This window comes from Sesamum indicum, linkage group LG9 (assembly GCF_026168435.1).
Source record: "Sesamum indicum cultivar Baizhima isolate 11 linkage group LG9, ASM2616843v1, whole genome shotgun sequence".
NCBI classification, from domain to species: Eukaryota; Viridiplantae; Streptophyta; class Magnoliopsida; order Lamiales; family Pedaliaceae; genus Sesamum; species Sesamum indicum.
In genome coordinates, this window is record NC_142665.1 from 3,805,178 (window position 1) to 3,831,375 (window position 26,198).

The window sequence follows — 26,198 nt, forward strand, 5'->3', positions numbered from 1 at the left end:
AATGACCTCTTATGTGATTTAACATAATTACGAATATTCCTTATTTTTCTAAAAATTAAAAATACTCCCTTCATATTTGATGAAATTATGTAATCCTTGAATGGAGGTATGAAATTGTCAACTTTTCTACTATTTTTTTTAAAATTAAAATTTATAAAAAAATCAAATGCAGTGGATGAAAAAAATTTAAAATTATATAAAAAAATTAGAAAATTTTAAAAATGAAATAAAAATATAATTTTGAATCCACAAGGATATTCTGGTCAGTTCACCATAAAAACTGAATAAAAATTTAACAGATTAGGTTAATTATTAGACATTGTAATTTACCCCAAATGAATAATTGGAAACATTTCCTTTTTCTTCTAATTAGTGTTGCTGTCTTTTCTAAACTAGCTATGACTGGGGTTTTGAAAAAATAAGAATGTCTGAATTTTGAATAAGCTTTTCTTGCATCAACTTTTTTCTACTTGTAACTAATATCTGCAGTGATTCAATTTTTCACAAAGGATTCCAAGTTTTTGCAAACACCTGGTAATCCGAGGGAGATTTGGAACCTACGTCATTGTCATCATTCACCAGTTTCCTGTTTACTCTAAATAATTTGGGCTCTAATCTTTCATCCAAGAATACACACACATCACATACTACCACCCACCACCAGACAACCTCCGAACACATTTTCCTCAAAAACGACAACTCATGCTCCGTAGGTTCTCTCTGCAACAAAAATGATTCATGGAAACAGCAAAAACTACACTAAATTCACCACCTCTCATAAGCTTATAAGGTAACATAGTCTTAAAATTACAAGCCAAAATTGATGCATCCAAAGACATTTAACCTTCAACATTGAATCCCTGCTCCTGTCATATTACCACATGCTATATTCATTTGGAGTCTGAAATAAGGCACTCGACTAACTTAGCTACTTCCTATAAAGATTTTTCTTACAACCCGAAAACTATGGAGGGTGTTGTCAGTTTCTGAAGTTTCCACTTTCTTGAGGTCTTAGGAGCCGTTGGCAGGTTGAGTGTCGGACTGTGGAGGTTCTTCCTTACGGCCAATGGCAGCCATCTGAATTCCTATGGAAGGACCATTGGTTGACCCACCTTGGGTAGAGCCACCGAGCGTGGCCTTCAACCCTTTCCTCTTCTTGGCCTTCTGTGCCCAACCGACAAGGCCGACTTGCACATGTTCATCGAATATCGATTTCTTGAAATAGGTTCCCATCTTTATTTCCCAGGCCAAGAAAAAGGTTTCAGAGATGGGGGATCGAGTGAAAATCGTAGTATATTGGAGGAAATGTAGCAAGATTCTGTTTACCTGTGTAACAAGAGCGTAGAGCGGTAACGTGCTGTAGCTGCAGAGCACCTGAATAAATACACTAAAACAGCGAATGAAATAATCGGGTTAGCGCTTCGAAACTTATGAAAGGAGAACCAATATAAGGTCCAAAAAAGGAGATTGATTAGACTGATTTTAAAATTACAAAAAACTGGACTCTAAGCTTTTGCTGTTAAGAAAAATTTTACAGTTGCGTTCTGTCTAAGATATGTTTCTCCGAACAGAATATTAACATCCCGTCAAGTTTCTTATAGTTCAAAGGAAATGAGGTGGCAAGTATATGTTATAAACTTGGAGGGCTGCTTTTGCAAATTTAGAAAAAGAGAGGGGTAGTAATCAATAATTACACAAACTTATGGGATGAACGCCATAAATTAACTCAAGAAAGAACTTACCCTATGATGAGCCTTGGAACAATGTAGCGGACTTGTCCCATTATGCAGGAGTCGAAGCCATATTGAACCTGAGGCCGAAGAGAAAATAAGGTATAATAAACAGAAAATAGCTCCTTAGGTTCATCAATCTCAATCAACTTACCAATATCCAGAAGAAAAATGCAATCTCAAAAGCATTTTGGAAGAGAATGAAGTGAATCAAGAAGAGGACAATTTGAGGTCGGTGGAACCAAAAGTGATTGTCAGAAGGCTTAACAACCAGTTCACCCTCAATGGCTATGTGTTTCTCGGCAACTTCATGGGCCAACTGGCTGATCACATGCTCCAGCTTGGTTCCAACGGCAAGCAGAAGCTGCAATATGAACCGTCATAAATATGAACTTAACAACACAGACCCCTGCAATATGAACCATCATAAATATGAACTTAAAACACAGACCCCCACACAGAGACAGAATTATCAAGAAAACACGTGCAGCTGCTACATGTAATGGGAAGCCACCATTACCAAGGAAGAACAAAAGTCATGCTAAAAAACATATACGATCGCTATATGAAAATTTTATATCACATAGAAGGGAGGAAGGATTTGCAGGGAGGAAGGATGATCTACAGGGAAAAAAAGAAGTAAATAATTTGTGGTGGATGGAAGGGGTACTCACAATGAAAGGAATAAACGCAATCCAAAAGTAAGTATGCCAACCTGCAACCAAGTAAAATTGTATTATGCATCATTTTCCAAATTATGGTCTTGGAAAAGCTAAATCCTCACGTATTTGCGTTTGATATTGTTTTAGAAAATTAATATGCATTGGAGGCAGTATTGGGACAAGTACACATCTCCCTCTTCATAATAGATGGAAATATAACTATATTAATGGACCTACTGAATTCTAAAAATCCTATAAAGTCTTGATGGAAATGTGTCAATAAGTTTTTGTCTTCTCTTTTAAATGAAATGTCTTTCAGAAACGGAAAATGAAAAGAGTGGTCTCAAGATCTATCAACAACCAGAACAAAGAAACTTAAGAAAGTGCATATATTGTAACCAACTGAAAACAACGCACTACTGTTTTCCAATTAGCATTTAGCAGATAAATGTCAAGGACCTAAACGACTGTACTACGGCAGCAAAGCTTGTGTATAGTCTACAGAGCAAGTTAATTAGATTTGCATACCATTAATGTTCAACAACAAGAAGATGATGACGAAAACCCACAAGTACCAACTGCAATTAAATAAAAGAAAAGGAAGATATTAATCCATATATGTACTAGGGGAATGGTCAAGGCCAAAAAGTTGACATAAGAACATTCGCGTGCTAATTGAAGAGGAAACTTAACATTGATCAATCTCCTTAAAGAATCAATTACCTTATGCCAACAACTCTCTTGAAGTCATCTTCCAGAGCTCGTATCATGTATTTGTGGAAATTAAACTTTGGGTTTCCTCGGCAATGTGTCTGTGTCAAAGTACGAGGTTATTAGCCATACACAACCAGAAACTGCAAAAAATGTGGAATATAGTACAGCACATTCAAGTCAAAGTAACGACAACCACTAAGAATGTCTGGTGCATACCATGATAAAACCTAGTCGCAGAGTTGCGTAATCTGACTTGGTGACTGATCCATAGAATTGCTTCAAAAAGGAGTGCTGAAAGTATATCACAAATAAATATTCATTTAGTCATCTCCAACTCTTAGGAAAAGAAAGGCTGGAAGTGCAAGATTGGGTACTATGGTCTCTCGCCATTTATGTAAAGTATGGCATGTGTGGTAATTTGACATACTAGTGTCGAGGAATCACAAATTAGCGGAGGAACATTTACATCAGTAGCATTTTCATCATTTAGGGAGTCTTATTACTTAAAAAGTTGAGACTTCTCAAGGACAAAGAACTTACCAACCAACTCAGTATTGCAGAATGTCTACCCAAGCCCAAAAACCGCTTCTTGATGAAATCATGTTGATGAACATGGGTGACCTTGGGCAGAGCTGCATGCGACCATTTATCATTAAGACAGAGACAAGAAGATAAATTATTGTTCCATTTCTCAAACACAATTTATGGGTAGAACGCCTTCACATTTCACAGAGTAATATATTAACAAAGTATCATGTTCCTTAAACCTCGTTTGTCCTTCTGAAGAGGACGCTGGAACTACCATATCTTTCAAGTGTACAACATTACTCATGCTAGAGGCAAAAGTGATACATAAAAAGCAAATAATGTGGTTAAATGTCATGCTATAAATTTCAGTACAACACATGTTAGAGTAAATTCTTGAAGCAGTGGATATACCGTGTTCAGTATCATAATCGTCTTTCGCTATGGAGTCTTCCCAATACTTCCATTGCCGTATCTAGATATAAATTTCACAATTAAACAGAATCTTGGTAGAAAGGATTAACGGCATAGACATAAAAGCAAATCTAATAAGTTGCTCACCTTTGCCCCTCCAAATATGATAGTGAGAACAGAAAATGTCACATGGACAATTGCTAGCACAAAGATAAAGATATGTAGATGATGCAATGCTTCAAGTGATAACAGTGGAACCTTATCCTGCAGACATACAACAAAAGTAACAAATTAGACTATTGGTGATAGATTCCATGATTAGCATGCAGAAAACTTTACATACTGAAAACAAATGTACGTTATGTGCATATGCAATGACATAACAGATTAACATGTGAAACAACAGTAACGGGGATGTGCTTGTGATGCTACAAATTGGTTAAAGAGTACGTTGACCCCCGCAACTGCTTCTGTTTTTTTTTTAATTTTTAAGTTTCCAACATGAATTCTGCATTTTCAACATAATCATTCTCGAATTCTCAAGTTTTACTACACTCTGAATTTGTAAAGTTTTCTCATTCAAATGCCATAATTCTGCATGATATTCAATTCTCTTCTAATAACAGTAATAAAATAAAAAATGAGACAGTGTGCATCATGCCAACCTAGGCTACTCTTGGCAAATACACCTACTGCAAAATAATGCATCCATGTGCAACTCATCCAGTTGTCCTGTGACAGTCCAAGATTCCCCAAATCACCATCAAATAATTTATACCAGAAAAAGGTGGAGAAATAGCATGTGACTATGCTTACAGCTACTCATATCTCAATTAAGCACAAGCAAACAACAATGTCCATAAGAGAAAAGAAAACACACGCTCATATAGATGCTTCTGAACATTGATAAGCACTCCAGTACATACACAATTGAAAGCCATAGATCTCTTCCACAAGGTATCATAAAACATAACATTAGATTCACATTTCAACCCAAATGAAAGAAGAACAAAGACTTTGAAAGTACCTTTGCAGCACAGTAACCTGCAGCAGCGGCTTCTTCAGCGAGCAAGCGCCGGTGATGCCCACTCACTTCAGGAGAAGCATTGGATTCTTCCCCACCGGAAGCAGATTCAGAAGATAACGAGCATGGAAGCAAGTGTTTCATAATATCAGGAGGCACGCAAAGCTTGACGATACGGCCTTGAAATACAGTCAGCAAAAGGGAAATGAACCCCAACAGCATCAACTCTGCTCCGCCCCCCCAAAATCATCCATCAGATCACAATTACAATGTAATCTTCAACGAAAATGAAATAAAATTCTCTTCTTGTCCAAACCCACATATAAAAGTACCAATTCATGATTCTCCACGGAAAAAAGAGAAAAAAAAAAGGCCATAATTGTATGGAACTTTATAAGCTTTGAATAGTAAGAAAAAATTAGCGTAAACAGAGGAAAGATACCTTCTTTAACTTTCTGTAAAGCTTCATAGAGTGGCTTTTGGTTCTTCTTCTTCAAATACTGCACATATTCCGTAAAACGTGAAACTTTAGCAGCAGCCCAGATTTCCAAAAAGACATAAAAGTCAATCTCTTTTCAAGAACAAAAAAGTTCATAACAAAATTCAAAATCCCAACAACTCTACTTCAAACAGAACTAGATACTAGGTTTTCCAACCATTTAAACAAGATAAAAGATGAAGAAGAGAATTGGTTTCCATCTTCTTCAACCATCAATCGAAATCAAATTAAAAAAAAAAAAACATTTTTCCATAAATCATCGCCTACATTCCGCAGCAACACACTCTCACAGAGCGCGAACGCACACGCATAAACAAACAGAAGTATATGGCCGTGCGTGAAATGAGAGACCTTTCCGGCATAGTGAAGGAGACGTTCGGCCGCGAGAGAGATGGCGACGATGACGGTGCAAACGGCGGCGACCACCCACGTCGGCGTGAACTCCAACGTCGTCCCTTCTCCTTCCCCACCCCCACTCATTTTCCTTCGTCTCTTTTCCCAAGAAAATGCAGACCCACTTCAGTTACTCCAGGAAAAAGTAGAAAGAATCAAGATAAATGATTAAAGGTTGGTCTGTGCGTGATTCTTGTGGAAGGGACCAACAGCAATGGTTATGGACTTATGGTAGAAGATAAGGGCGGAAAGAGATTGCAAACGGGCTTGGGTATAATAAAGCGGTGAATAATGCTGCGGAGATTTGGAGCGTCAATCGCTGTCCGACATCGACATCTGTGTGTGTGTTTTGATGTTTGAACAATGGCAATGTATGTAAAGTGTGTGAGGTGTGTGTTGTTATGTTTCCATTGATGTAACAGTTTTTCTTTTTCTATTCAAATGTTAAGGGTGTGTTTGGTAAGAAATCGAATTTGGAGTGTATTTTTGTAGTTAGATTCCTTTTCACTTTTTCTTGAAAATATAATTTAATTCTCCGCGTGGTATTTGTAGTTTGGATTTAGATTTACAAATAAATGAGGAAACTCATTTAAGATTTTATCAATAGTTTATAAAATATAATCCAAAATGAGAGTTAAATATTTAGAATATTTTTTATTATAGAATTGTTCAAATAAATTTAAATTATTTATTATTAAGAATTTGAGATGTTTGCAAACAGAATATTAGTGATATATAATTTGCTAGACATATTAAAATCAAGAAAAAAATTAAATTAATTGGTGAAATATTCTTGAACTAAAAGGAGAGAAAACACATAATTAAAAATAAATAGGCCTCAACTCCAAAAAGAATTAAAATTGATGAAAACATTTTTAAATAAATGGAAAAGTAGATAGACTAGAAGATTAAAATAGAACTAACATATGATTTAAAAAAAAAAAAAGAACGAGAGAGAGAAATTAAGTACAAATTCGATGAAAAGTACAGTAAGAACAATTTACTCGTCCATCGTGTGTTTTATAGCAGATATATTTGTTCAAGAGCAATAAAATAAAAAATAAATAAGCAATTATTTGAATATATATGATCCTAGTATAAATAAACTTTATTGATAAAATAAATTAATATAAAGAGATTATACGAATATAAAAATCAAAGAAAAATTATATACAAAAGGCACATACTTATTGGTTAATTTTTCTTTATGAGATTAAATTCAACCTCTAATCAATATATTTGTCTTGTAACAATCAATAATTTTACTCATAGAACTAGCTTCCAAGCATTATTTTAATTACCAAAAAAGATAAGGATTACAAATATTTATTTTAATTATAAAAAAAAGATTACAAGCATTATTTTAATTACCAAAAAAGATAAGGATTACAAATATTTATTTTAATTATAAAAAAAAAGATTACAAGCATTATTTTAATTACCAAAAAAAAAAAAAAAGGTTTCGAGCATCATTTCGGGACTCAATATGAATCATCATCGTACTTCAATTACTTACTTTGGTGGTTTTCTTGAATTGCAAGACTTTAATAAATAGCTCTGCAATAATATCACTGTCTGTCTTGCTGATTATTTTTGGCATACCAAACAAAGCCCTAAGGTGAGTGGCAGTTGTTGCATGCATTTTATTACATGACACGCTTTTCACAAGAAAAGGGACCACTCTATAATTAATTTGGACAGATGCACTCCTCTCTTTCCTATTTTCCCATTATTATATCAAATTTGACTATGGTTTTTCAGAATGCAAATATAAAAAGCTACACCCTCCATTCTCATAGGTTTGGCCAACCATTAATCCACATTCACCTAAATGCCGATCCGGATCGAGATTGTATGTTGAGGTACGACATCAATTGACAGAATGACGATATGACGAGGTTGTACATTCGATCTGAGTTGATAATGAGGTCTACAGGATGCAACGAGTCATGATTTAGAGCGTGCAATAAATCCGCAATCCCATAAGTTCGTTTATAACACATCTAGTGAGGTTTGACGGGATAGCTTCCAAGTAAGACAAGTCAATGTCTAAGTCGGATTTTGCTCAAGAAATATAATGCAACCAATTGCGTGACTAGATTCTGGTGTCATAAATACATACTTCTAATAGAGATTTTCAACATTTATAAAGGTTCAATTGTCGTAAATTACACAAAATCACATGTCAAATGCATTGTCCTTAGATATTTCAAGCATCAACGGTTGCTATGCACGGTTTATTGGGCTTGTTGGATCATGTGCGATGAAAATCAGCGACAGAAAATATATTGCAATACATATAATTAAATAAAAATACAAGATATTCACAATAAAAATTAGGAGTAGGATGAAATGTTGCGTCACATTATTCAAATATTTTCAGGTGGTGCAATTAAGCAATTCATCAGCCAATAATGGCGCCGAATATTTGGATGATTGGAAAACTACACAGATTCATACTCAACAATGAATCCATGTGATGTGAGGGGAACATATTCAATTATTTTCACAACACATAAATTCCTTAAATTAAGAATCCAACTGTAAAGAAAATACTTTGGGGAGAATAAAGACAAATTTGACATTTTTTTTTCCATGATTCCTTACCCTTCCCCAAATTTCAAAAACCTCAAAATTTTGATGAAATAATTAAATTTATTAACTTTGGAATGTAAAAGTTAAAATAAGAAAAAAAATGCAGAAATATCAATGGGATTATTTGTGTACTACTTTCTACCTAATTGTAAAATTGGACCTCATTATAAAAGAATTGTAGATGTGAACCTCACTAAGGAGAGTATTCGCCTATCTTAATAATTATAAAGAATCTAAAATTTGGAAGACGCGTCGTGAAAGCCACAAAAGTTAATTTTTGACTTCAGCAATTGAAAGGGTGTTTGGCTAAATTTATCTAAAAATTTTATGGCTAATGCATTTTATAACAATTAATTTAAGACTGAAAAGACGCGTTAAGAAAGCTACAGGTTAGTGTCTGGTTGAATTTATTAATGATCTTATAACTTTATTAATGTTATCAAATATTTATGGAGTTTGTAAGACGTTATATCTTGTTCTAACGATATTTTTTTTAAAGTATTTGGATAAAATAAGATTATTGAGCTTATAAAAAATTAGTATTAAAAATTTTGTAATTAAGATCAACAACACCAAAAGAGAATAAAAGTGTGAATATGCAAAAAGATTTTTTTTTATTTTTTATTCGACTAAAATATTCTTATGATTATGTTAGTTTTAATGCATTTATGTAAATTAGTCTTATTATTATCTGAAACTTAATTTTGATAATATCTTGAATTAATAAATACATTAATGGAAACATTGAATTTAGACAATTTCAAAATAAAATTACAAAATAAATTTCATTGATTTGTTTAAATTCAATTCTAAAAATATTAAATTTATGTAGTTAATTTTCTAAGTACATCTATTGGTATATATAAACACATTTATCTACACTATTATAAGAGTGTAAGTATTACATAATATATTTTTTAATTTTTCTGAAAGACAAAAAAAACCTCTATACAAGAGTTATTAAAATATTAAATTAGCATACCATCAGTTAATTTCTTAAATATTTGTAGGGGGGAAAATGAACAAACACTTTATGACATTTTACAAGTTCACAATCATCTGTCATAAAACTAAGAGACAATCCATAAAAAATTTCTTCTATGTTGCATGATATAAATTCTGACATACTTATCATAAAAGAAACAAAAATATCACGAGTTTCATAGCTGCCAATTTATGGCTAAAACTGTAAAAGTCAGCAACCTATACAACTGCAACTATCATTTCCTAGACTTGGAGGGTTTGAATATGTGCTCCTTGTAGAATTTGAGTTCTGCTATGCTTTCTTTGATATCGTCCATTGCTCTATGTTTGTTTTCCTTCCGAGGAGCCTTTTTGCTATCTGCCAAACACAACATTCATATCCAAAGTTATCACATACCATAAAGCAACTTTACCTCGAAGAAATTTTGCAAGCAACATATTGGTGAGTAGAATGAGACAGGTTTAGAGAATAACGGAAAAATGAGAAAAAAGGAAGAAGAAACAAAATCTCAACGCATTTATGTTTGCTTGAACTAAGGGGGAGCAAAACTGTCACCTCTTGGGTACCAACGAAGACATAAGGCCTTGATGCTGCTGACATCAACAACAACGTGAGAGAAAAGAACAGCCAAATTTGGCATGTATTTCTGTAATGGGAAAGTCCAATAACAATATGAGAACCAGAATGCTTCATAGCATGGAGAAGTTAGAAAGTCAGAATACGCAAAACAAAATGATATATATAATGTTGTGTACTTTCTCCATTAATACCTACATGTTCTAAATAAAGTGAACCACATGAGTTAATTAAATGCAACAAGACATGCTTATTTGAAGCTTCCGATGCTTTAAATATCTGTGGTGCAATATTGTGAACGTTACAACAAGTTCAGAAAATAACTAAAATTTAGAAATATTTGATAAATTGTTGCCTTTGACATGCACTACAGTTACAAACTGTTGCCTTTGACATGCATTACACAACCATAGTGACGGAATGTTGCATTATAGCAAGATTAACAAACAACAAAAAAGTTTAAAATCATATAATACGTGCTTGCAGTTGCATTCTCGGGCAACTTCTTCCTTCTTCTTCCCTTGTGCATTCTCTAACCATATCCAGAATTAGCCATAATAGATTTTATTTTTATATTCCAAGAGTACGACTTATACTTCTTCTCATCATCCAGAAATGTATCCGTTTTTTGTACTTGATATCTAGTCTCATTCATGTCCTTTTTATCTAGTAAATAGTCGGTTAATGTGAAAACTCATTGTATAAAAAGATTAAATACAACAGTCATTGCCATGCTTAAGAAAAGAATATTTCAAATGCTATATTACAAGTTATTTAAAGCTTTTCTTACCCTTAAAAATAGAAGATCCATGTAGACCGAATTCCCTGCAATAAGAGGAGTATATGCACCGACATTTCTCTTGACAAATTCCACAACCTACATAGATGAAAGTATAAAACACAAACACACGTGTAGGAAGCACATTTGAAGTTTGTATAAAACCAAGCACAAGCAAATATTTAGATTAGAATCAGCTTAGAAGCTTGAAATAGGACAATGCCAAAATTTCTCTTTCCACTATGGATCAACTTCAGACCATAATCACAATATCCTATATGAAATTTATTCAATGAAAAAAAAAACTAGACAACATCTTAAAGAATTTTAATAAAGAACATACATGCTAAAGAAGGTTTATCCAGACCATATCTTTTCTTAATAGTACATATTAAAACAAAAAAAAAAGAGCTACTTGGACATTTATAATATGCAATCTACCCTCTTGGGTCGGACTATGGATGTTGGTTATCCAGCCAACACAGGAGATCACTTCCATGTTTCATCGATTATCTCCAGCAGTCTACAGAAATGACCATGGCTTAAACCACAGAGTACAGCATGCAATACACAAGTAGCTCCACGGGGGATGTAGTGGCAAGGCATAAGCTTGTATGAGTCAGTGACAGACTTCCATTTATGGTTCTATATACTTTTTTACTGTTGATGGAATGCATGACCTACTGGCAGAGAGAGAACTCTCTCTGAGATGGTAAGAGACCTTCTACAGCCTACGAGGCTTAAAAGCGCAACTCAGTAGGTAAAGAACTGGAAGCTTGCAATGGTTGTGAAGCTTCCATATGTGATATCTTAAAGACCAAAAGGTAGCATTTATATAAAGATACACGTTTGCGAATGACATGGATATAAAGAGACATGCATAGGAATCACAAGGCAAACGTTACCCGCTTTTCAGCTTCTTGTTCACTTATCTTACTCTGGAGAACCTTCTTTGTCAGACCTGACCACCAATAAGACTTTGTGTGACTAGCATGTCAAGGATTAAATTCAAATAAAATGAACTCTGTATGTCTTCAAAATCTGAGCAACATTATAGTTTATCTCTGTTCACTGAAATACGACAAAGGGCTATAGCCTTCATTTTAGGAAATGAGACCCAAAAAAAGGATAAATAATGACAAATACATTTCAATGTGCTAGTGCTATTTTTCAAACTGATGACCCTGAGACTAGTTCCGAGACAAGTATTCTTAGGGAAGATATCCTTTTCTAAAACAAGAAGACTTTTGATGTTTTATTAAATGTTGAGATATGCCATTATATAGAGAAGCTAACAAAATGTGCAAAATCTACTTACCACTGGCCGAATGATGTTCCTGACACCATTCTCCCATTTTATCAAGACACTCCTTTGTTTGATGAATAACCAAATGAGGACCCTATTGGAAAAAAAGAAAAAGAAAAGATTGAAGTTTGATATTTAAGCAGGAGAGTGAAACAATAACCTAATTAAAACAAAAAAAGAAATCAGGAACTTACAGTCTTCAGAAAACCAAACAACAACAAGAGATAGAGATGAGCGCAAATGCTATTTCAAGAACTTTCAAGAAAAACTAAAAATAGGTTGATCTTACCTCAATCGACTTGGTTAACAATCCATCTGTAATCACACATGCGATCTCCAAAATTCTATCAACTTCAATATTCAAACCTGCAGAGCCATAAAGAAGAATGTTCAGTTATAATTGTTTCTGTTGAATAAATCATGCCATAAGCCTGACCTAGTATGGCATATACTTCAGTCGAAATGGGAAATTCCTCATTTTTTTCTTCCCTTTTTTTGAGCAAAGGGAGAAGGTGAAATGCAGAGATAGAAAAACAGTCAATACTAGTTTAAGAGAACGAACTTATTCAACACATAAAAAGAACAGGATTGAATAAATTTATTTTGATGCACAAGGACATAACACTCAAGTGTCTATACATATTCCAAGGGACTTCTCCGCTGGCATTGAAAACTCTGGGAATTAAGGGCTGAGTTCTTGTGATGTAGTTGATTATTTGCATACAATTTAAGTAACCAATGGAATAGGATATCATAAATCCACCCTCAAATTGTTGGCATATAGCATACTCCATGAAGAAAGCAAAATGCCTTTCAGCATTAACAATTAACGAGTGATATTTCAAAATTCCACCATAACCTTCTTCTTCAAGTTCGATGAAATTGTACCAATGATTCTGTTTAAACCATAGTGAAAAAATAGTCCACATTAGCCATCATTCAATCCAAAAATGCTCTCTGCCGCTGTTATGGTTTCGGACATAGTGGCTAGCCCTGCAACTGAATCTGTGGGGGAAAGATTTGCACAACTGCATGATGGTTTAACAAAGGATACTGCAAGAATATCAATGGTTGAGAAGAGAAGGCCAGATAACAGAACCAAGAAGTAGAAGTTAGATAAAAAACTGGGATTTTAGAATCTGTATGTGATGGGTGTTCGACATCAATATTAATGCAGGATATGGGTGAAAAATAAACAAGGCTGAAAGTGAAAAGATTTCCAATGAGAAGAGATGGATTTTATTATGAAGGAACAAGTGGAGGAGACAGGTTGCAGGAAAACAAACCTGAAACAAGGGACCAAAAATGAACATCTATTTGAAGACTTTTTTGCTTATCAAACTCAGGACTCAAGCTGCCTCTCCAGAACCTAGGCCAAAGAGGAAGTTTAAGTCTTTGTTTTAAGCTGGATATTACAGCTAATATACTAGTCAAACAAAACAAACTCATGAAAATGTTAATCAGCTTATAAACATGAGAAGAGAAAAAAAGCTCATAAGCATGAATAGATGGAAGAAAGAAAAGAAAAACAACCTAAACAGCCTTCTTAAACTTCTAATCAGCAAGAAACGTCAGAAGAAGAAACATGCTTTTAAAACTAATGTGCAAGAAAATTGTGATGCTTTCACAGAAAAATCCAAGCTTCATATGTTTTCTGCCAGTGACAAAATCTATAAAGAAATAATTACAGTTTATTGATCCACATAACATGAGAAAATACTAATTCAAAGCCAAATTTTTACCGGTCATTTCCAAGTCAATCCACACAAGTGGCATCTTGTACGTTCCTGGAATCAATTCTAACGTTCGTTTATCCCCATTCTCATTTTTCAGCAGGCGTCCATCTCCAGAACAATTGTCTTCTCTTTTACAACCATCTGCATCACGTCGTTTATTCTTTTGTGTTATTTCATGGATGAAGAAGTGGAAAAATGCTAAAAAGTTCAATATTGTAATGCTAATGCGGCATAATTGAGTCATAAGGTAATTTGGCTGCATAAAACAGTATTAAGTACTTTGATCAGTTGAAAACTTTAGAGAAACTTTAGCATTCAACTTCAGTTCTAAACCAATTAAAACCTTCCACCATGAAATACAGGACAATGAATAAAAGTAGCATGAAAAGGGAAAATCATCTTTCACAATTGACACTCACCAGAAGCAGCGGGAACAGTAATCTGTTCCCTAGCATCTTCAACATCAAGCTCAAGCAATGAGAAGGCATTTGAGAGCTGATTCATTTCCACTTAAAAAAGATGCTAATCACTGGTTCATTAACCTCCTGAAGAACACAATATTAGAAAGAAATGTCCCAATAATTACATTTCCCGTCCGAAAAAAAAGTGGATTAACAGTAGAAAATATAAAAGCATTTATCCTCATAGAGTTGCTTAAATAACAACAAATGTCAAGCTTAGAAACTCGAGACAAAACCCATCCCTCAATCTGCAAACTTAGCAGGAACATTTACAGCACAATTCTTAGTCAACATATCATGTACAGATGGGCTCTCCATGTTGGCAAATCAGGTACGCACTACTGTGCCAAACACACTAAAAGAGAACAAATCAGGCATACGGTAAAACAAGAAACTCAAGGAGCAGGGAAGGCGATGAACCACACCTCCTCGCGATTTGACTACTTTCACGGCGGCTACGTCGCAGGTAGAGGTGAAGGGATGGGAAGTGAGGAGGAGGAAGAACTCAAATTGACAAAAGATCAACAGGGAACAATTTAAAATAGTAAATCAAAGAAAAAATTATCAAAATACCAAAAAAAAAAAAAAAAAAAAGAGCTTTAAACAAAATTAAGTTCTTATATTTGGTCAAATAAACTCAAATTCTCTTAAAAAACTTACTGGACTTTCTTCTAAAAAATAGAAATAAACTAATTAATATTAAAAAAATCTCAATTTTTTTTTTAAAAAAAAACCCTACAATGAGAAGAAAATTCTCAATTTATAATCCAAAAATTCTTTTATATAGAAATATAGTATTTTTAGTTTATCTTCCCGAGACAAACTGAAATTTGTTGACAAACTTTTAGGAAATTTTCTCCCAAAAATAAACAATTTTGTTTTTCAAAAAATAAGGATGAATTTTTCTAATATTGAAAATAAATAAGAATCGTTTAGACACAACAAGAAAATTATTTTTAAACAGTTTCCTCAGACTATTAGGGTAGAGAGTTTGATCCTTGGGACTCTTCCATATATTTTTATCTTTTGAACTAAATTTTAATTATTTGAAATAAATGAATCTAATATACTTGACATATTAGTTATGGAATTTGCATTCAGGAGTTTATCATTGATTAACTATATAGTTGGAGAAAAAGGTTCATACAATTTTATGGATTTTCATATCAAATAAGATAAATTACATCTAATATATTCAGTGATGCTTCAGATACCTCCTAAAATTATATATATCCAGAAAATTGTAATCGTCATTATAAATACGTCTTATATTCAATGAAAAAATTTTACATATATCACTTAAATTGAATTACATTTGACAGCCCTTCAAAAAATGTTTTTATAATTTCACAAAAAACCACAAATATTTGTGTAATTGAATCTAACATTATCGAGTAGAAATATTTTTAAAAAGGCAGCACTCACATGGACTATCCCATAATTTTGAATACTTTGTCCACCATTATTACAACAAAAGAAAATAACAACAAACAAGCAGTCTACTCAATTTGTCTGTGGTTTATCAGAATCCAGACGTGTTATGAGAATAAGAACTCATCAGATAAGATCACAGAGGCTCATAACAAGGAATAGTTCATTGAGCAATGGACAGCTGCTGCAACAGCCATCTCGATACATACATCAATGATTTTCATGCCTCTTGTGCCAATCTTTCAATTGAACAGTAACAACTTACAACACCAAAACTGCAGAAACATCCAGCAGTACGCACAAAAATTTCAGAAGGTTTGACTACAACAAAAGTATATAAGAGATATGCCTTCATATAAAAATCTCAAGTCCACAATAATACACGGCGGGTTTTCATATTTGGCGTGCAGAACACATAAGAGTCGCATGATGCAAATAAACTCAGAACCTGGACATGGCAAAAAGAAGGTACAAATGAATGAGACCATGCAATCACCTCATTTTGTGTCACAAGGGTGATTTAAATTGTTATACAGGAACACAAGATATTAAAACAATGCTATTCTATACTAAGCAATCATTTAAGTTTTTGCTTCGCTTGTATATCTGGCATTGACATCAATATACAGTCGGCGGACATGTACAAACCATTCAAGAATCTCAGTGGCGCAGAGGTCTCTTTTTGCAATCCACACTCTGCAACCCAAAAAAATTGCAGAGTACCATTGGTGCATCAATGCATGTATACGTTGGTGAGACCAGTCATGTATTACATTCCATCAAATGGTGGGGTCCAGAGGCAGCAGATCAAAAACAAAATTTGCAACAGCATTTAGAAGAGCTCCTCAGAGTTAAATTTATTCCAGGCCTCCTATTTCAGATACAAAAATCAAAATTAATGGAGAGCTCCCTCACATTGGAAAAAATATTTCAATATTGAAAAGGTGATATCTCCATAAAGGATAATTTGGAAACATAAGTCAACCCACAACTCTATTTCATAGTTCTGACAATTTTCCTGCTCAACAGTCAACAGACAATGCAATTGTACATTTTTAATGGTAAAATTCAAGATTTTATACTCCAACAAAACAATGTATTCAAATAATACCTTCAGCAGGTCAAAGACCTTTTCCGCAATGTACTTCTGTTGGAGAGTAGCACCCTTCTGCTGCACCTTGTCAGGGTGGATGCAAAGAGTAGCTTTTCTATAAACTTTTTTTACAGAGGCACCAGTGATCAAATCTGTCAAGGAAACAGGCTGCCAACCACATTCAGGCCAGAGCACCTGTCATCCAGCGAACACCAGTTAGCATCTTAACAACATAAAGATAAGTAGCCAATCCAGTTTCAGTTACCAATCTCAGTGCACAAAATGAATAAAGCACATGCAGAAATCTTAAACAGAGCAAAATCTCAAATATGCCACCATCTAATACTATACGGACATATTGTAAAGTTGACAGCAGAGCACGCAGATTTCCTTCTTTGCCAGCAGCCCAACGCTTGATTTCAATATCTAATGTCTCAGCAATCCTCTGCAAACAGACCAGATCAAATTTAGCAGATCAAACACCATTTGACATGCATTAGATATAAATACTGAAGCACGACCAGGTTTATACAGGCATAAAACTCAAGCCATCTGAACTTGTTCTAGAACAAACTTTATAGAACATTATTCCAAGAGAACAATCCAAGAATAAGTTAATATAAAGAACGAGAATCTATGAATCTCTGCAGAAAAACAAAACGCATGATTCTTCAAAAAACCATCAACCACAAGTTCAATATCCATAAAAGATAAACAAAATAGCTTTCCCATATCAGGAACATTTATTTTGGTATCTAGTTACGTTAGATTTACTTTAGTCAACAGACAGGCCAAAGAGACTTGAAAACATCTACTATAGCTTGAATAATTTTTTAAGTGAACAACAGTAAAATTGGCTATGCTACAGACATAGTTCATGGATTTTATGAGTAATGACTTATTATCAGTTAAGAAAGACCAAGAGACATGTTAAAACCTCCAAACATGTAAAGAACTAAATGCAATAATAATGAAAGTGACAGTGATATAACCTAATCGGTGTATATTATTAATATATTGAGCATCCACAGAAGAAAACTCAATACAATAGCTTGTCCTCATAACTAATGAGAGAGGAAAAGCTGCTCTTGTTTTCTTGGAAGGCATTAAAGAGCTAAGCAATGGTTGGTGAATTAAAACCAGGTGCGTCCTTGCACTTATATAAGCAAAAGAATTTCAAGTAACTGCGAAATGACATCACTGGTGAAAATCAGTCACCAGAAATATCATTTTGCGAGCACTCACATGTCTTTCTTCTTGTTCCCTCTGAGCTTGAAGGTCCCGCTGATTCTTTTCAGCCAATGCTTTGGCCTGAGATTAAGAAAACCCAAAACAGAAGACAGAAGGAAATGCTAAAATACCATAAACAATGAAGAATCTCAGAAAATATTGTTTGCAAGAGGGCACAAAGACATACAGCACGCTCTTGGGTGCGTTGGTGGCGGTCCAGTCTAGCTCTTCTTCTTTCTTCAGTTTCGCCTTCAACCTCCTGGAATTCTCCAGATGACGGAGCAGCTTTAAAGCAAGATTATTCCAAAAGCAGAACAGTCAGCAAGAGAAGCATGCTAAATAATATTCGTATGATAGTAATGACATTAAACATTCATACCTCCAAAAATAGAGGATAGATCATCAAAATTGGTTGTGGAAGAGGCTTTTTTTATGTTTGATGAGCCTCCGCTGCTAGATGATGTTGTCCTCTTTGCAGCTTCAGATCCACCCTTGTTCTGGAATTGTTGATCGAACAAAGAATCCTGAAACAGAAACCAAAGTGAACCAGAAAACCTCACCAATAGAAATAAAACACCATATATCACTGTTCTGAAACTGGCACTAACAGTTGTGTTTGCTCGCGCTCTTGGTGCACTGCTTGCTCGACCCATGCCAAAAAAGGATTCAAGATCATTATCGTTCTTTTGTTGATTCATCTTTGCAGCTGCAGCTGCCCTTTCGCGAGCTTCTGCAGCAGCTCTCTCCCGAGCCTCTGCCGCAGCCCTTTCAACAGCAGCTCGTTCAGCTCGACGCCTTGCTTCCGCTTCAGCCCTTGCCACAGCAGCCTTGTCCCGCATTTCTTTCTCCTTTGCTTCTGCAGCAGCAGCTCTTTCCCTAGCTTCTGCAGCAGCCTTCTCCGCTCTCTCTTTAGCTTCAGCAGCAGCTCTTTCACGGGCTTCAGCTTGTGCCCTCTGAACTGCTGCTCTTTCCGCACGTTCCCGAGCTTCAGCATTTACCTTCTCAACAGCAGCTCTTTCAGCTCTTAAGCGTGCCTCAGCTGCTGCTCTTTCACGTGCCTCAGCTGCTGCTCTTTCGCGTGCTTCCCTAGTAGCCCTTTCTACAGCCTGTCTCGCCTTCTCCCTTTCAATCTCCCTTAATCTCTCCCTCTCTAGTCTTCTCTGCTCTCTTTCTTCCTCTTCCTTCTGTATCCTTTCACGTTCTAATCTCTCCTGGGATTCCCTGAATTCTCTCTCCTGCCCATCTTGTTCATCTTTTTCCAACTGGCCAGATTCCTTATTTCTAGCAACCTTAGCATATTCTCTTTCACGCACTTCCTTAGCTTGTCTGAATTTAGCCTCAGCTTTATCCATAGCATCCTTCATAGCAGCAGCAGATGCTGCCGCTGAAGAGAATGGATTGGTTTCCACACCAGAATGAAGATTGGCACTTTCATCAAAATTGTTTCTTGACCTACCCATTGCAAAATCCTCAAGCTCATCAAACTGTGAAACTGGAGGGCCCTTGGCTGCAGCCCTGGCCGGCTTAGGACTTTGAGAGCGTTGACTGTAATGTGAAGTTGAAGAATATTCGTTACCCTTCTTTCTTAAACTTGACGAAAATGAACCTGTTTCCAACCTTGAACCCTGACGAGGTACAGGTGGAGGAGGACGTGATGGGGGTGGAGCATTTGAAGGTTGCGTAAAAAGAGGAATCTCTGATACAGTGAGCCATATATCATCAGATTCATGCCCATCTCCTTCTGATGTTTTAGACATATGGTTGTGCGAGTCTGTTTCATCATATTGAGGAGGAGCAGCAGTTTGACCAAAAGATTTGTGAAAATCTGTCGAAACATTTGGTGCATCAAACAAGGTAGGCTCCTGAAAATCATCTAGAGGAACTTTCTTCTCCGCATTGCTCTCTGAATATCTAAAAGAAGAATTTCCCATTGGTTCTCTGGTAGTAGCAGATTCAGGTGTTGCTGATCTAGAAGGGATCCCATCCATTCCCCTATTACCCCTCCCAGGCGAAGATGAAGGTGCAGATTTTCCAATAGTACTAAGGGGATCTAAGTCATCAAATGGTCCAGCACTACCAGATGAAGGTTCAACCCTAGCACTTTGAGATTTACTAAGCCTCCCAATCTCTTCCAATGGATCAGTAAATACCCCCGATGATGTGCCTGGGGTTGAACTTGATTCCAGAACTACAAAAGGATCATCCAGGATATTCCCATGCTTTGAACCAGAAGTTGGTACTGAACCCCACCTTGCCTCTGGCATTGGTCTGTGACAAAGGGCAAAAAAGATTCTTAAGGCTCTATCTGTTTGTTTAGAAAATTGACCAGACCAGATAGAAGTACTTTTCCGTATCTTATGCCTTCACTCAAGTGAGATAATATAAAAGGTGAAAATCATCAATCTCCTTTAAGCCCAAAAAGGCATCATCCTGCCCCCAGATGGTTAATTCTGCAAAGTACAATGGAAAGGCAAGACATCTACACCCATACATATATATAGAAGCAATTGAAGCATCCTACTTGTAAGAACTTGGAAACTGTAATTTTCTGGCCAAGAGAAGGGGGATCCATGGGTCTATTTGATGTAGTGAAAACTAGCCAATGATATGACGCCTTCTGTGTAACCATAAACTACTGGAATCTAGCAAACTTTCATCTATTGCCTGACACGAGAGTTACCTTCTCTAGAGTCTAGAGGAGACGCCGCCAACTAATGTTTTCATTAGACAAGCAGAATCCTACATTGATTCTTTTCACTTATTTTTATTACTCTTGCCTATTTCCATCTACATCACCAATGCCTCAATTCCCATTTATACAACATCTCCTCATGGTTAAATGATTAACCTATTATAGCCACTGCACCAAAATTAAACTTATCATTCTAATATATCACAAAAGACAACAATTAAGAGAAAATCCACAAACATCGTAGTTAGCTATTGAGCTTTTTGGTTTATCATAGGAAAGTGATCAATAGTATGATGAACAGTAGGCGATGGGATTCTAGTAAGAGTATATCAGCCATAGGTAAGGCGGATACTGCAGTTGGTGGTATCGCATGCATACAAGATGTGTATGTTAAATCTGGTTCTTCATTGAGATGATATGGCAAGATCAAATTGAAACTTGAATCGATTCATGTCTTCCCAATTTCAGCTACTTGGCAGAAGTAAAAGTTGGTACATTCTCTTCTGTTTTCATTATTTTTATTCTATTTTCCTTTTTCTTCTTTTTCTGGATAAGTTTGGTACCTAAGCAACTCAGTTTCCAGTCTTTCCCATGTGTAATAGATAATGCACTATTAGTACTCCTAGCCAGAAAATTGCACATCTACTGTTTCTGTGTGCATATCTTGTAGCCAAATCCAAATTTTCCAGATTGTGTTGTTCATACTTGAGGAAAAAAGTAAACTTCTGGTTAGGAGTCATAACAATAACTACAGTAACTAACTGGCAAAAGCTCCTGATGCTTATCTATATTTCAACATTGCAATACTGACTGCAACTTAACAGATACTTTCAGTTCACTATATCAAACTAGAACACCCATTGATCGATTTCTTTTGACAGAAAGAATAACTTTCACATAGTGTTAGGACTTAAGAGTTTGACATATTAAGAGTTACCAGGTAGTCATCCTCTTTGGACAGCCAAAACGTTTTCCTAAGACCTTGATGCTTAACCTTAGCATCAATCTTATTTTAATATTTAATCTCGCAGATTTCAGAAGTCTTTTCAAACAAGGAAGGCCATGACTTATCAAATGATGAAGCTAGACTAATAAAGTTTCTCATAGTTCAGCTTTTGCTTCGTGAGCGTCAATTAAACCTCTAAGATTTTGCATGCAACTAAGCATCTGCTAATTATGTGTGTGCAACTAGTATAAAAATGAAAATGTGTTGCAATTCTTTCTCTTTGAAATATAAGCTATTTAATATATTTTCACATTTTATTCTTACTAAACTTCACCACAAGTCTTCTTTTGTCTTCTGCACTGTCCAATTATAACACAAATGTGACTTTAATATAAGTGACTAGTTAAATGTGCTCACAGTGCTTCTGCACTTCAATAATTATTAAGATATAAGTAATCAAGAATAACAAAATTTCATGATACCATATATAAAAAGAAGTGCAGGAATTTTCCAAGACCAGAAGGTAGTCACTTAAGCAGGTGGTTCGACTAAACCGATAGATAATTCACTTCCAATAGTTTAATACAGGCCTTAGAAATATTTCACTTCCATTAGTTAATATTGTGTGCATCTGCTCACAGAAAACAACGGCAGAATTATCTTCACAATATCAGCAAATTATTGCTGGCAAATAGTGTAATCATATGCATACTTAAAAAGTGGAAAACTTCCAACTGAAAGAAAATTCAAGACTACGCAGCACGATACAACAAAAAAATCCTTTTTATTAATTACTAAGAAGAATTCCAATAGGGACCATGAAGTTCTCTCATTTCCCTATGCCAATTCTGGCACCTTTCTTCAAAATGGCTGATAACCATGTCAACAGGCTACTGTTGCGAGAATTTTGCTGCTATTTTAACAGATTTCAAGTATCAAGTGTACAAAATCTTGATCAGCAAAATCAGAGCTTCAAGCCAATAACCAAAAATAGATTATGCCATGCATATACTCAGGAAGAAGTTAACAAAGCTGGAAACTAGCAAGAAAAAACAATAAATAAAAATACCAATCCCTATTATTTCCCTATATCAAGCAAAAACTTTCATTAGTAGTTGTATATGGACCACAGCACAGAAGCATTTGACAGGTAAGTATTTTGATCCTATTACCAATATCAAGCAGACAAGCACTATCAATCTACACACAGAATCACCAAGCCCATAGGCTAAAAGCAATAGTGGGTTCTAAATTGCTTGTGGTCATTTTCATGCATTATAAACTACATTAAAAATTAAGCCCAGTATGAAAGTAGATAAAATGCATCAAGTTCATGTTCATCTTCTGCCAGACATATTCAATAAATTTCCTAATTAAATACTTTTAAACAGCATCAATTAGCATATTTCAACTCAACAAATTCCAGTCAAATACAAACTAAAATAATTCTTCTTACGCATCAAGTACATTGATCAAGCAGCAGAAGAAAAACCAGTTAAGATAATCTGAAAATTCAGCGCAGGAAAAGATAAATTACCTGTTGCTGGCAGCAGAGCTGCCACTCCCAAACCCAGCTAACAAGTCATCAAAACCTTTCGAAGTCGAGTTGCTCTTAGCACTATTGCTGTGGTTATCCCCGCCAACCTTTTCATTCCTTCCCAAATTCCCCAACAGATCATCAAAATCGCTGCCCTGGTTCCTGCTCTTACCAGTCGGCGGTGAGGAAATCGAGGCAAACACATCATCATCAAACGTCACTGTCGATGCGGTCGATTTGCTTTTCAACCCTGGTAACCCATCAAATATATCCTCATCGTACACCGGCTTATCATACACAGGCAACGATGAAGATTTATTACTCGTATTACTGTTCTTCGGTTCACTAGCTGCCGACGACTGGAAAATGGAATCGTAATCGAAATCATTCACCGAGGAGTGCTTGTTATGATTGGAGTTTGACCTCTGTGTGTACTTGGGCTGGCCACCAAAGACGTCGCTGAACAATGGATCGTCAATGGATCGACGATCCGGCGGGGTCGACCTCATCGGGTTGGATTTCCCACGAGTCCCGAGCCCGAAATCGCGGGCCAGCACATCCAGATCATCCATCCGACGAAATCAATCAACGGTTCAATTTGAAGCAGCAGATCTAATCAGAAAATTGCCCCAGCCAGTAGGGCAATTGGCTGGATCCGAAAATCGAACGGAATCGGAGGGGTGACAGGGTCAAACACACAAACTCTTGCCCGATTAGGAGTGGACGATCACAGAAGTGATGACGGGATCCGAAAATCCGAACCTATACATACAGATAACGGTTGTATATATAGGCGAAACGTGCAAATAGTGCTACAAGTATTATTCCATGGAAGCTAGAAAGAGGGCGGACCAAATTCGATTAGGGTTTCAAATGCACTTTCTCTCTCTAAGAGGTCGAACGTCTCTGTGTCCTTGTTCTTCGTTGTTCTCTACTCTCTCTCTCTCTCTCCTCTCACCATTGCTAATTTACTTGATCTTTTCCCCATTTTGGTTGGTCCTTTTTTCTCATTTATTGCAGAGAGAGGGCTTCATTTCTCTATAAATTTTGGTTTTCTCCACAAATACTTTGTATATGTTACACAACTTACCTTAATTCAATACTTTAACACCTCGTTTCTTTCTATGAATTAGATAAATAAGGAATTAATAAATGATCGATTAGAATATAAAGTATTTTGTATACTTGTGTCGACTACATTTGTGATAGATATAATTTCATATTAACATGTATAGATAAAATTAAGACTATTCTTTATTTTTGTTCATGCCCTTACGGAAAACATAGCCAATTTAATTTATGTATACAATGGAGGTCCGACCAATAATGTGATTGAAGGAATAGTGGATAGAATCAACTAATCGGACGCAGTTGACAACCTCGATAAAATATTTCAAAGATAATTGATTTATCTTTGACTAAGATGTACACAACGGAATTTCCTCATGGTGCAAATTGAGGGGCCAAACATCAAAGTGCATTGGGTCTAGAAGGCCGAAAAAGTTTTCGGCAAGTATTCTGAACAGCATTAGATGATATGAAAAGAAATGAGAAATTCACAAAAAGAATGTTTACAGCAGACAAGAACGGGTGAGAAAATTAGTTCATTTGATGACGAGTGAATAATAGACTAAATTGACTAATAGAAAGGAGTAAGGACTTAAAATCGTCAATTTATCGATAATCATAAAACACTCCAACAACAAAGAGAATTGAAGAGATGGAGAGCCCCATCACGGGGAGCCGGTTGCCAAGGTTCAACAAATGTTGGGCAGGTTGTTCTCGCAAGTGGTTGTCTACAACATGAGTGAGAAAATTAAAAGTTACGAACTTAAATAGCATGAAAAATATGGGCATGTTGGTCATTTCCCTCACTTATGAGGTTAAAATGATAAATTTGGGTCTTTTACCTTATCAAGTTAGGTCAAGTGGGACTAATTATTCCACCTATCAAGTCAAAATTATAATTCAATCTGTATATACATTTATATCATTTTTGATCACGTATACTTTTTTAATTAACTTATATAATCCAAATAGTATAGGATAGTCTATTGTTTGTTTTGAGAGATTGGAGCCCAGTACAATAGCTTGAGCTCGGTATTATTCACTGTAGAAGCTTCATAACTCATCCCACCAATCTTGGTGGGTTGAATTATCACGAAAATAGTGATCACTGGGTAAAGACTTGAAATGTCTTTTTTATCCCTAATTCTTCACTTGCATTTACAATTATGTTGGTAGTTATAATTTTTTTTTTTGTTGTTGTTGGTAATTTTATTTTAGACTTTTTTTACTGTAGCAATATGTTCCGTTTGATTATTTAGTAACAGTGAATAATTTTTATTTGTAATTTTATTTTAATTACGTTGTTTATAAAACTTTACGCAATTTGTTACCCATTATTTCTGTTTAATTTAATGTGACGACCACAATTGTTTATTTGGAATTTTTCTAAATGTATATATTACACAAAGAACTTATCTTAATTTTATTTGTGATATAGTGCTTTTTTAAACGGACTTAAAAACAGAAGAAGGGCAACAAGGTCATTTAGCTTTTAATACAAATTTATCGTATCGAGTAAACATCTTACTAATTTTTAATATTAAAATATAATACATCAAAGTAAACAGCTAATAAATAAAAGTTAATCTTTCATTATCTCTTTATTTTCATCACATCAAACAACAAAACGTATTCGAAACTTACTTCTTTTTCGTTCACAATTGAATATATTTTATTTTATTATTTATCTTACACTTATATTAAATACAAAATCAAACATACTCAAAATTCTTAAAATAAGTACATATATCTCTGATCTAGCTCGAAATACGTGACCTCGTTGGACGATTCAATGTCAGCCAC

General features: G+C 35.1%; 3 protein-coding genes across 3 annotated transcripts; all 3 read right to left on the reverse strand.

Annotated features, from left to right (window-relative positions):
* Positions 1-755: 755 nt before the first annotated feature.
* Positions 756-6,364, reverse strand: MLO1 (Seven transmembrane MLO family protein). The gene is made up of 14 exons (XM_011091263.3): positions 5,920-6,364; positions 5,512-5,569; positions 5,073-5,296; positions 4,193-4,309; positions 4,046-4,106; positions 3,647-3,738; positions 3,323-3,397; positions 3,116-3,204; positions 2,921-2,970; positions 2,405-2,445; positions 1,885-2,094; positions 1,743-1,810; positions 1,327-1,387; positions 756-1,233 (listed from the first exon to the last, which is right to left on the reverse strand). Exons 1-14 carry the CDS (start codon positions 6,046-6,048, stop codon positions 1,012-1,014), a joined length of 1,497 nt encoding a protein of 498 aa, XP_011089565.1. The 5' UTR covers positions 6,049-6,364; the 3' UTR covers positions 756-1,011.
* A 3,211-nt stretch (positions 6,365-9,575) lies between these two features.
* LOC105170490 (oligoribonuclease) lies at positions 9,576-14,975 on the reverse strand. Its single transcript, XM_011091264.3, has 9 exons — positions 14,824-14,975; positions 14,357-14,482; positions 13,944-14,078; positions 12,491-12,567; positions 12,214-12,295; positions 11,801-11,856; positions 10,908-10,994; positions 10,097-10,187; positions 9,576-9,898 (listed from the first exon to the last, which is right to left on the reverse strand). The coding sequence occupies exons 2-9, from the start codon at positions 14,439-14,441 to the stop codon at positions 9,777-9,779; spliced, it is 735 nt and encodes a 244-aa protein (XP_011089566.1). The 5' UTR covers positions 14,442-14,482; positions 14,824-14,975; the 3' UTR covers positions 9,576-9,776.
* A 1,187-nt stretch (positions 14,976-16,162) lies between these two features.
* Positions 16,163-24,304, reverse strand: LOC105170491 (auxilin-related protein 1). The gene is made up of 8 exons (XM_011091266.3): positions 23,328-24,304; positions 18,761-20,420; positions 18,532-18,676; positions 18,340-18,437; positions 18,168-18,233; positions 17,278-17,367; positions 16,941-17,117; positions 16,163-16,700 (listed from the first exon to the last, which is right to left on the reverse strand). The coding sequence occupies exons 1-8, from the start codon at positions 23,897-23,899 to the stop codon at positions 16,662-16,664; spliced, it is 2,847 nt and encodes a 948-aa protein (XP_011089568.3). The 5' UTR covers positions 23,900-24,304; the 3' UTR covers positions 16,163-16,661.
* Positions 24,305-26,198: the final 1,894 nt, after the last annotated feature.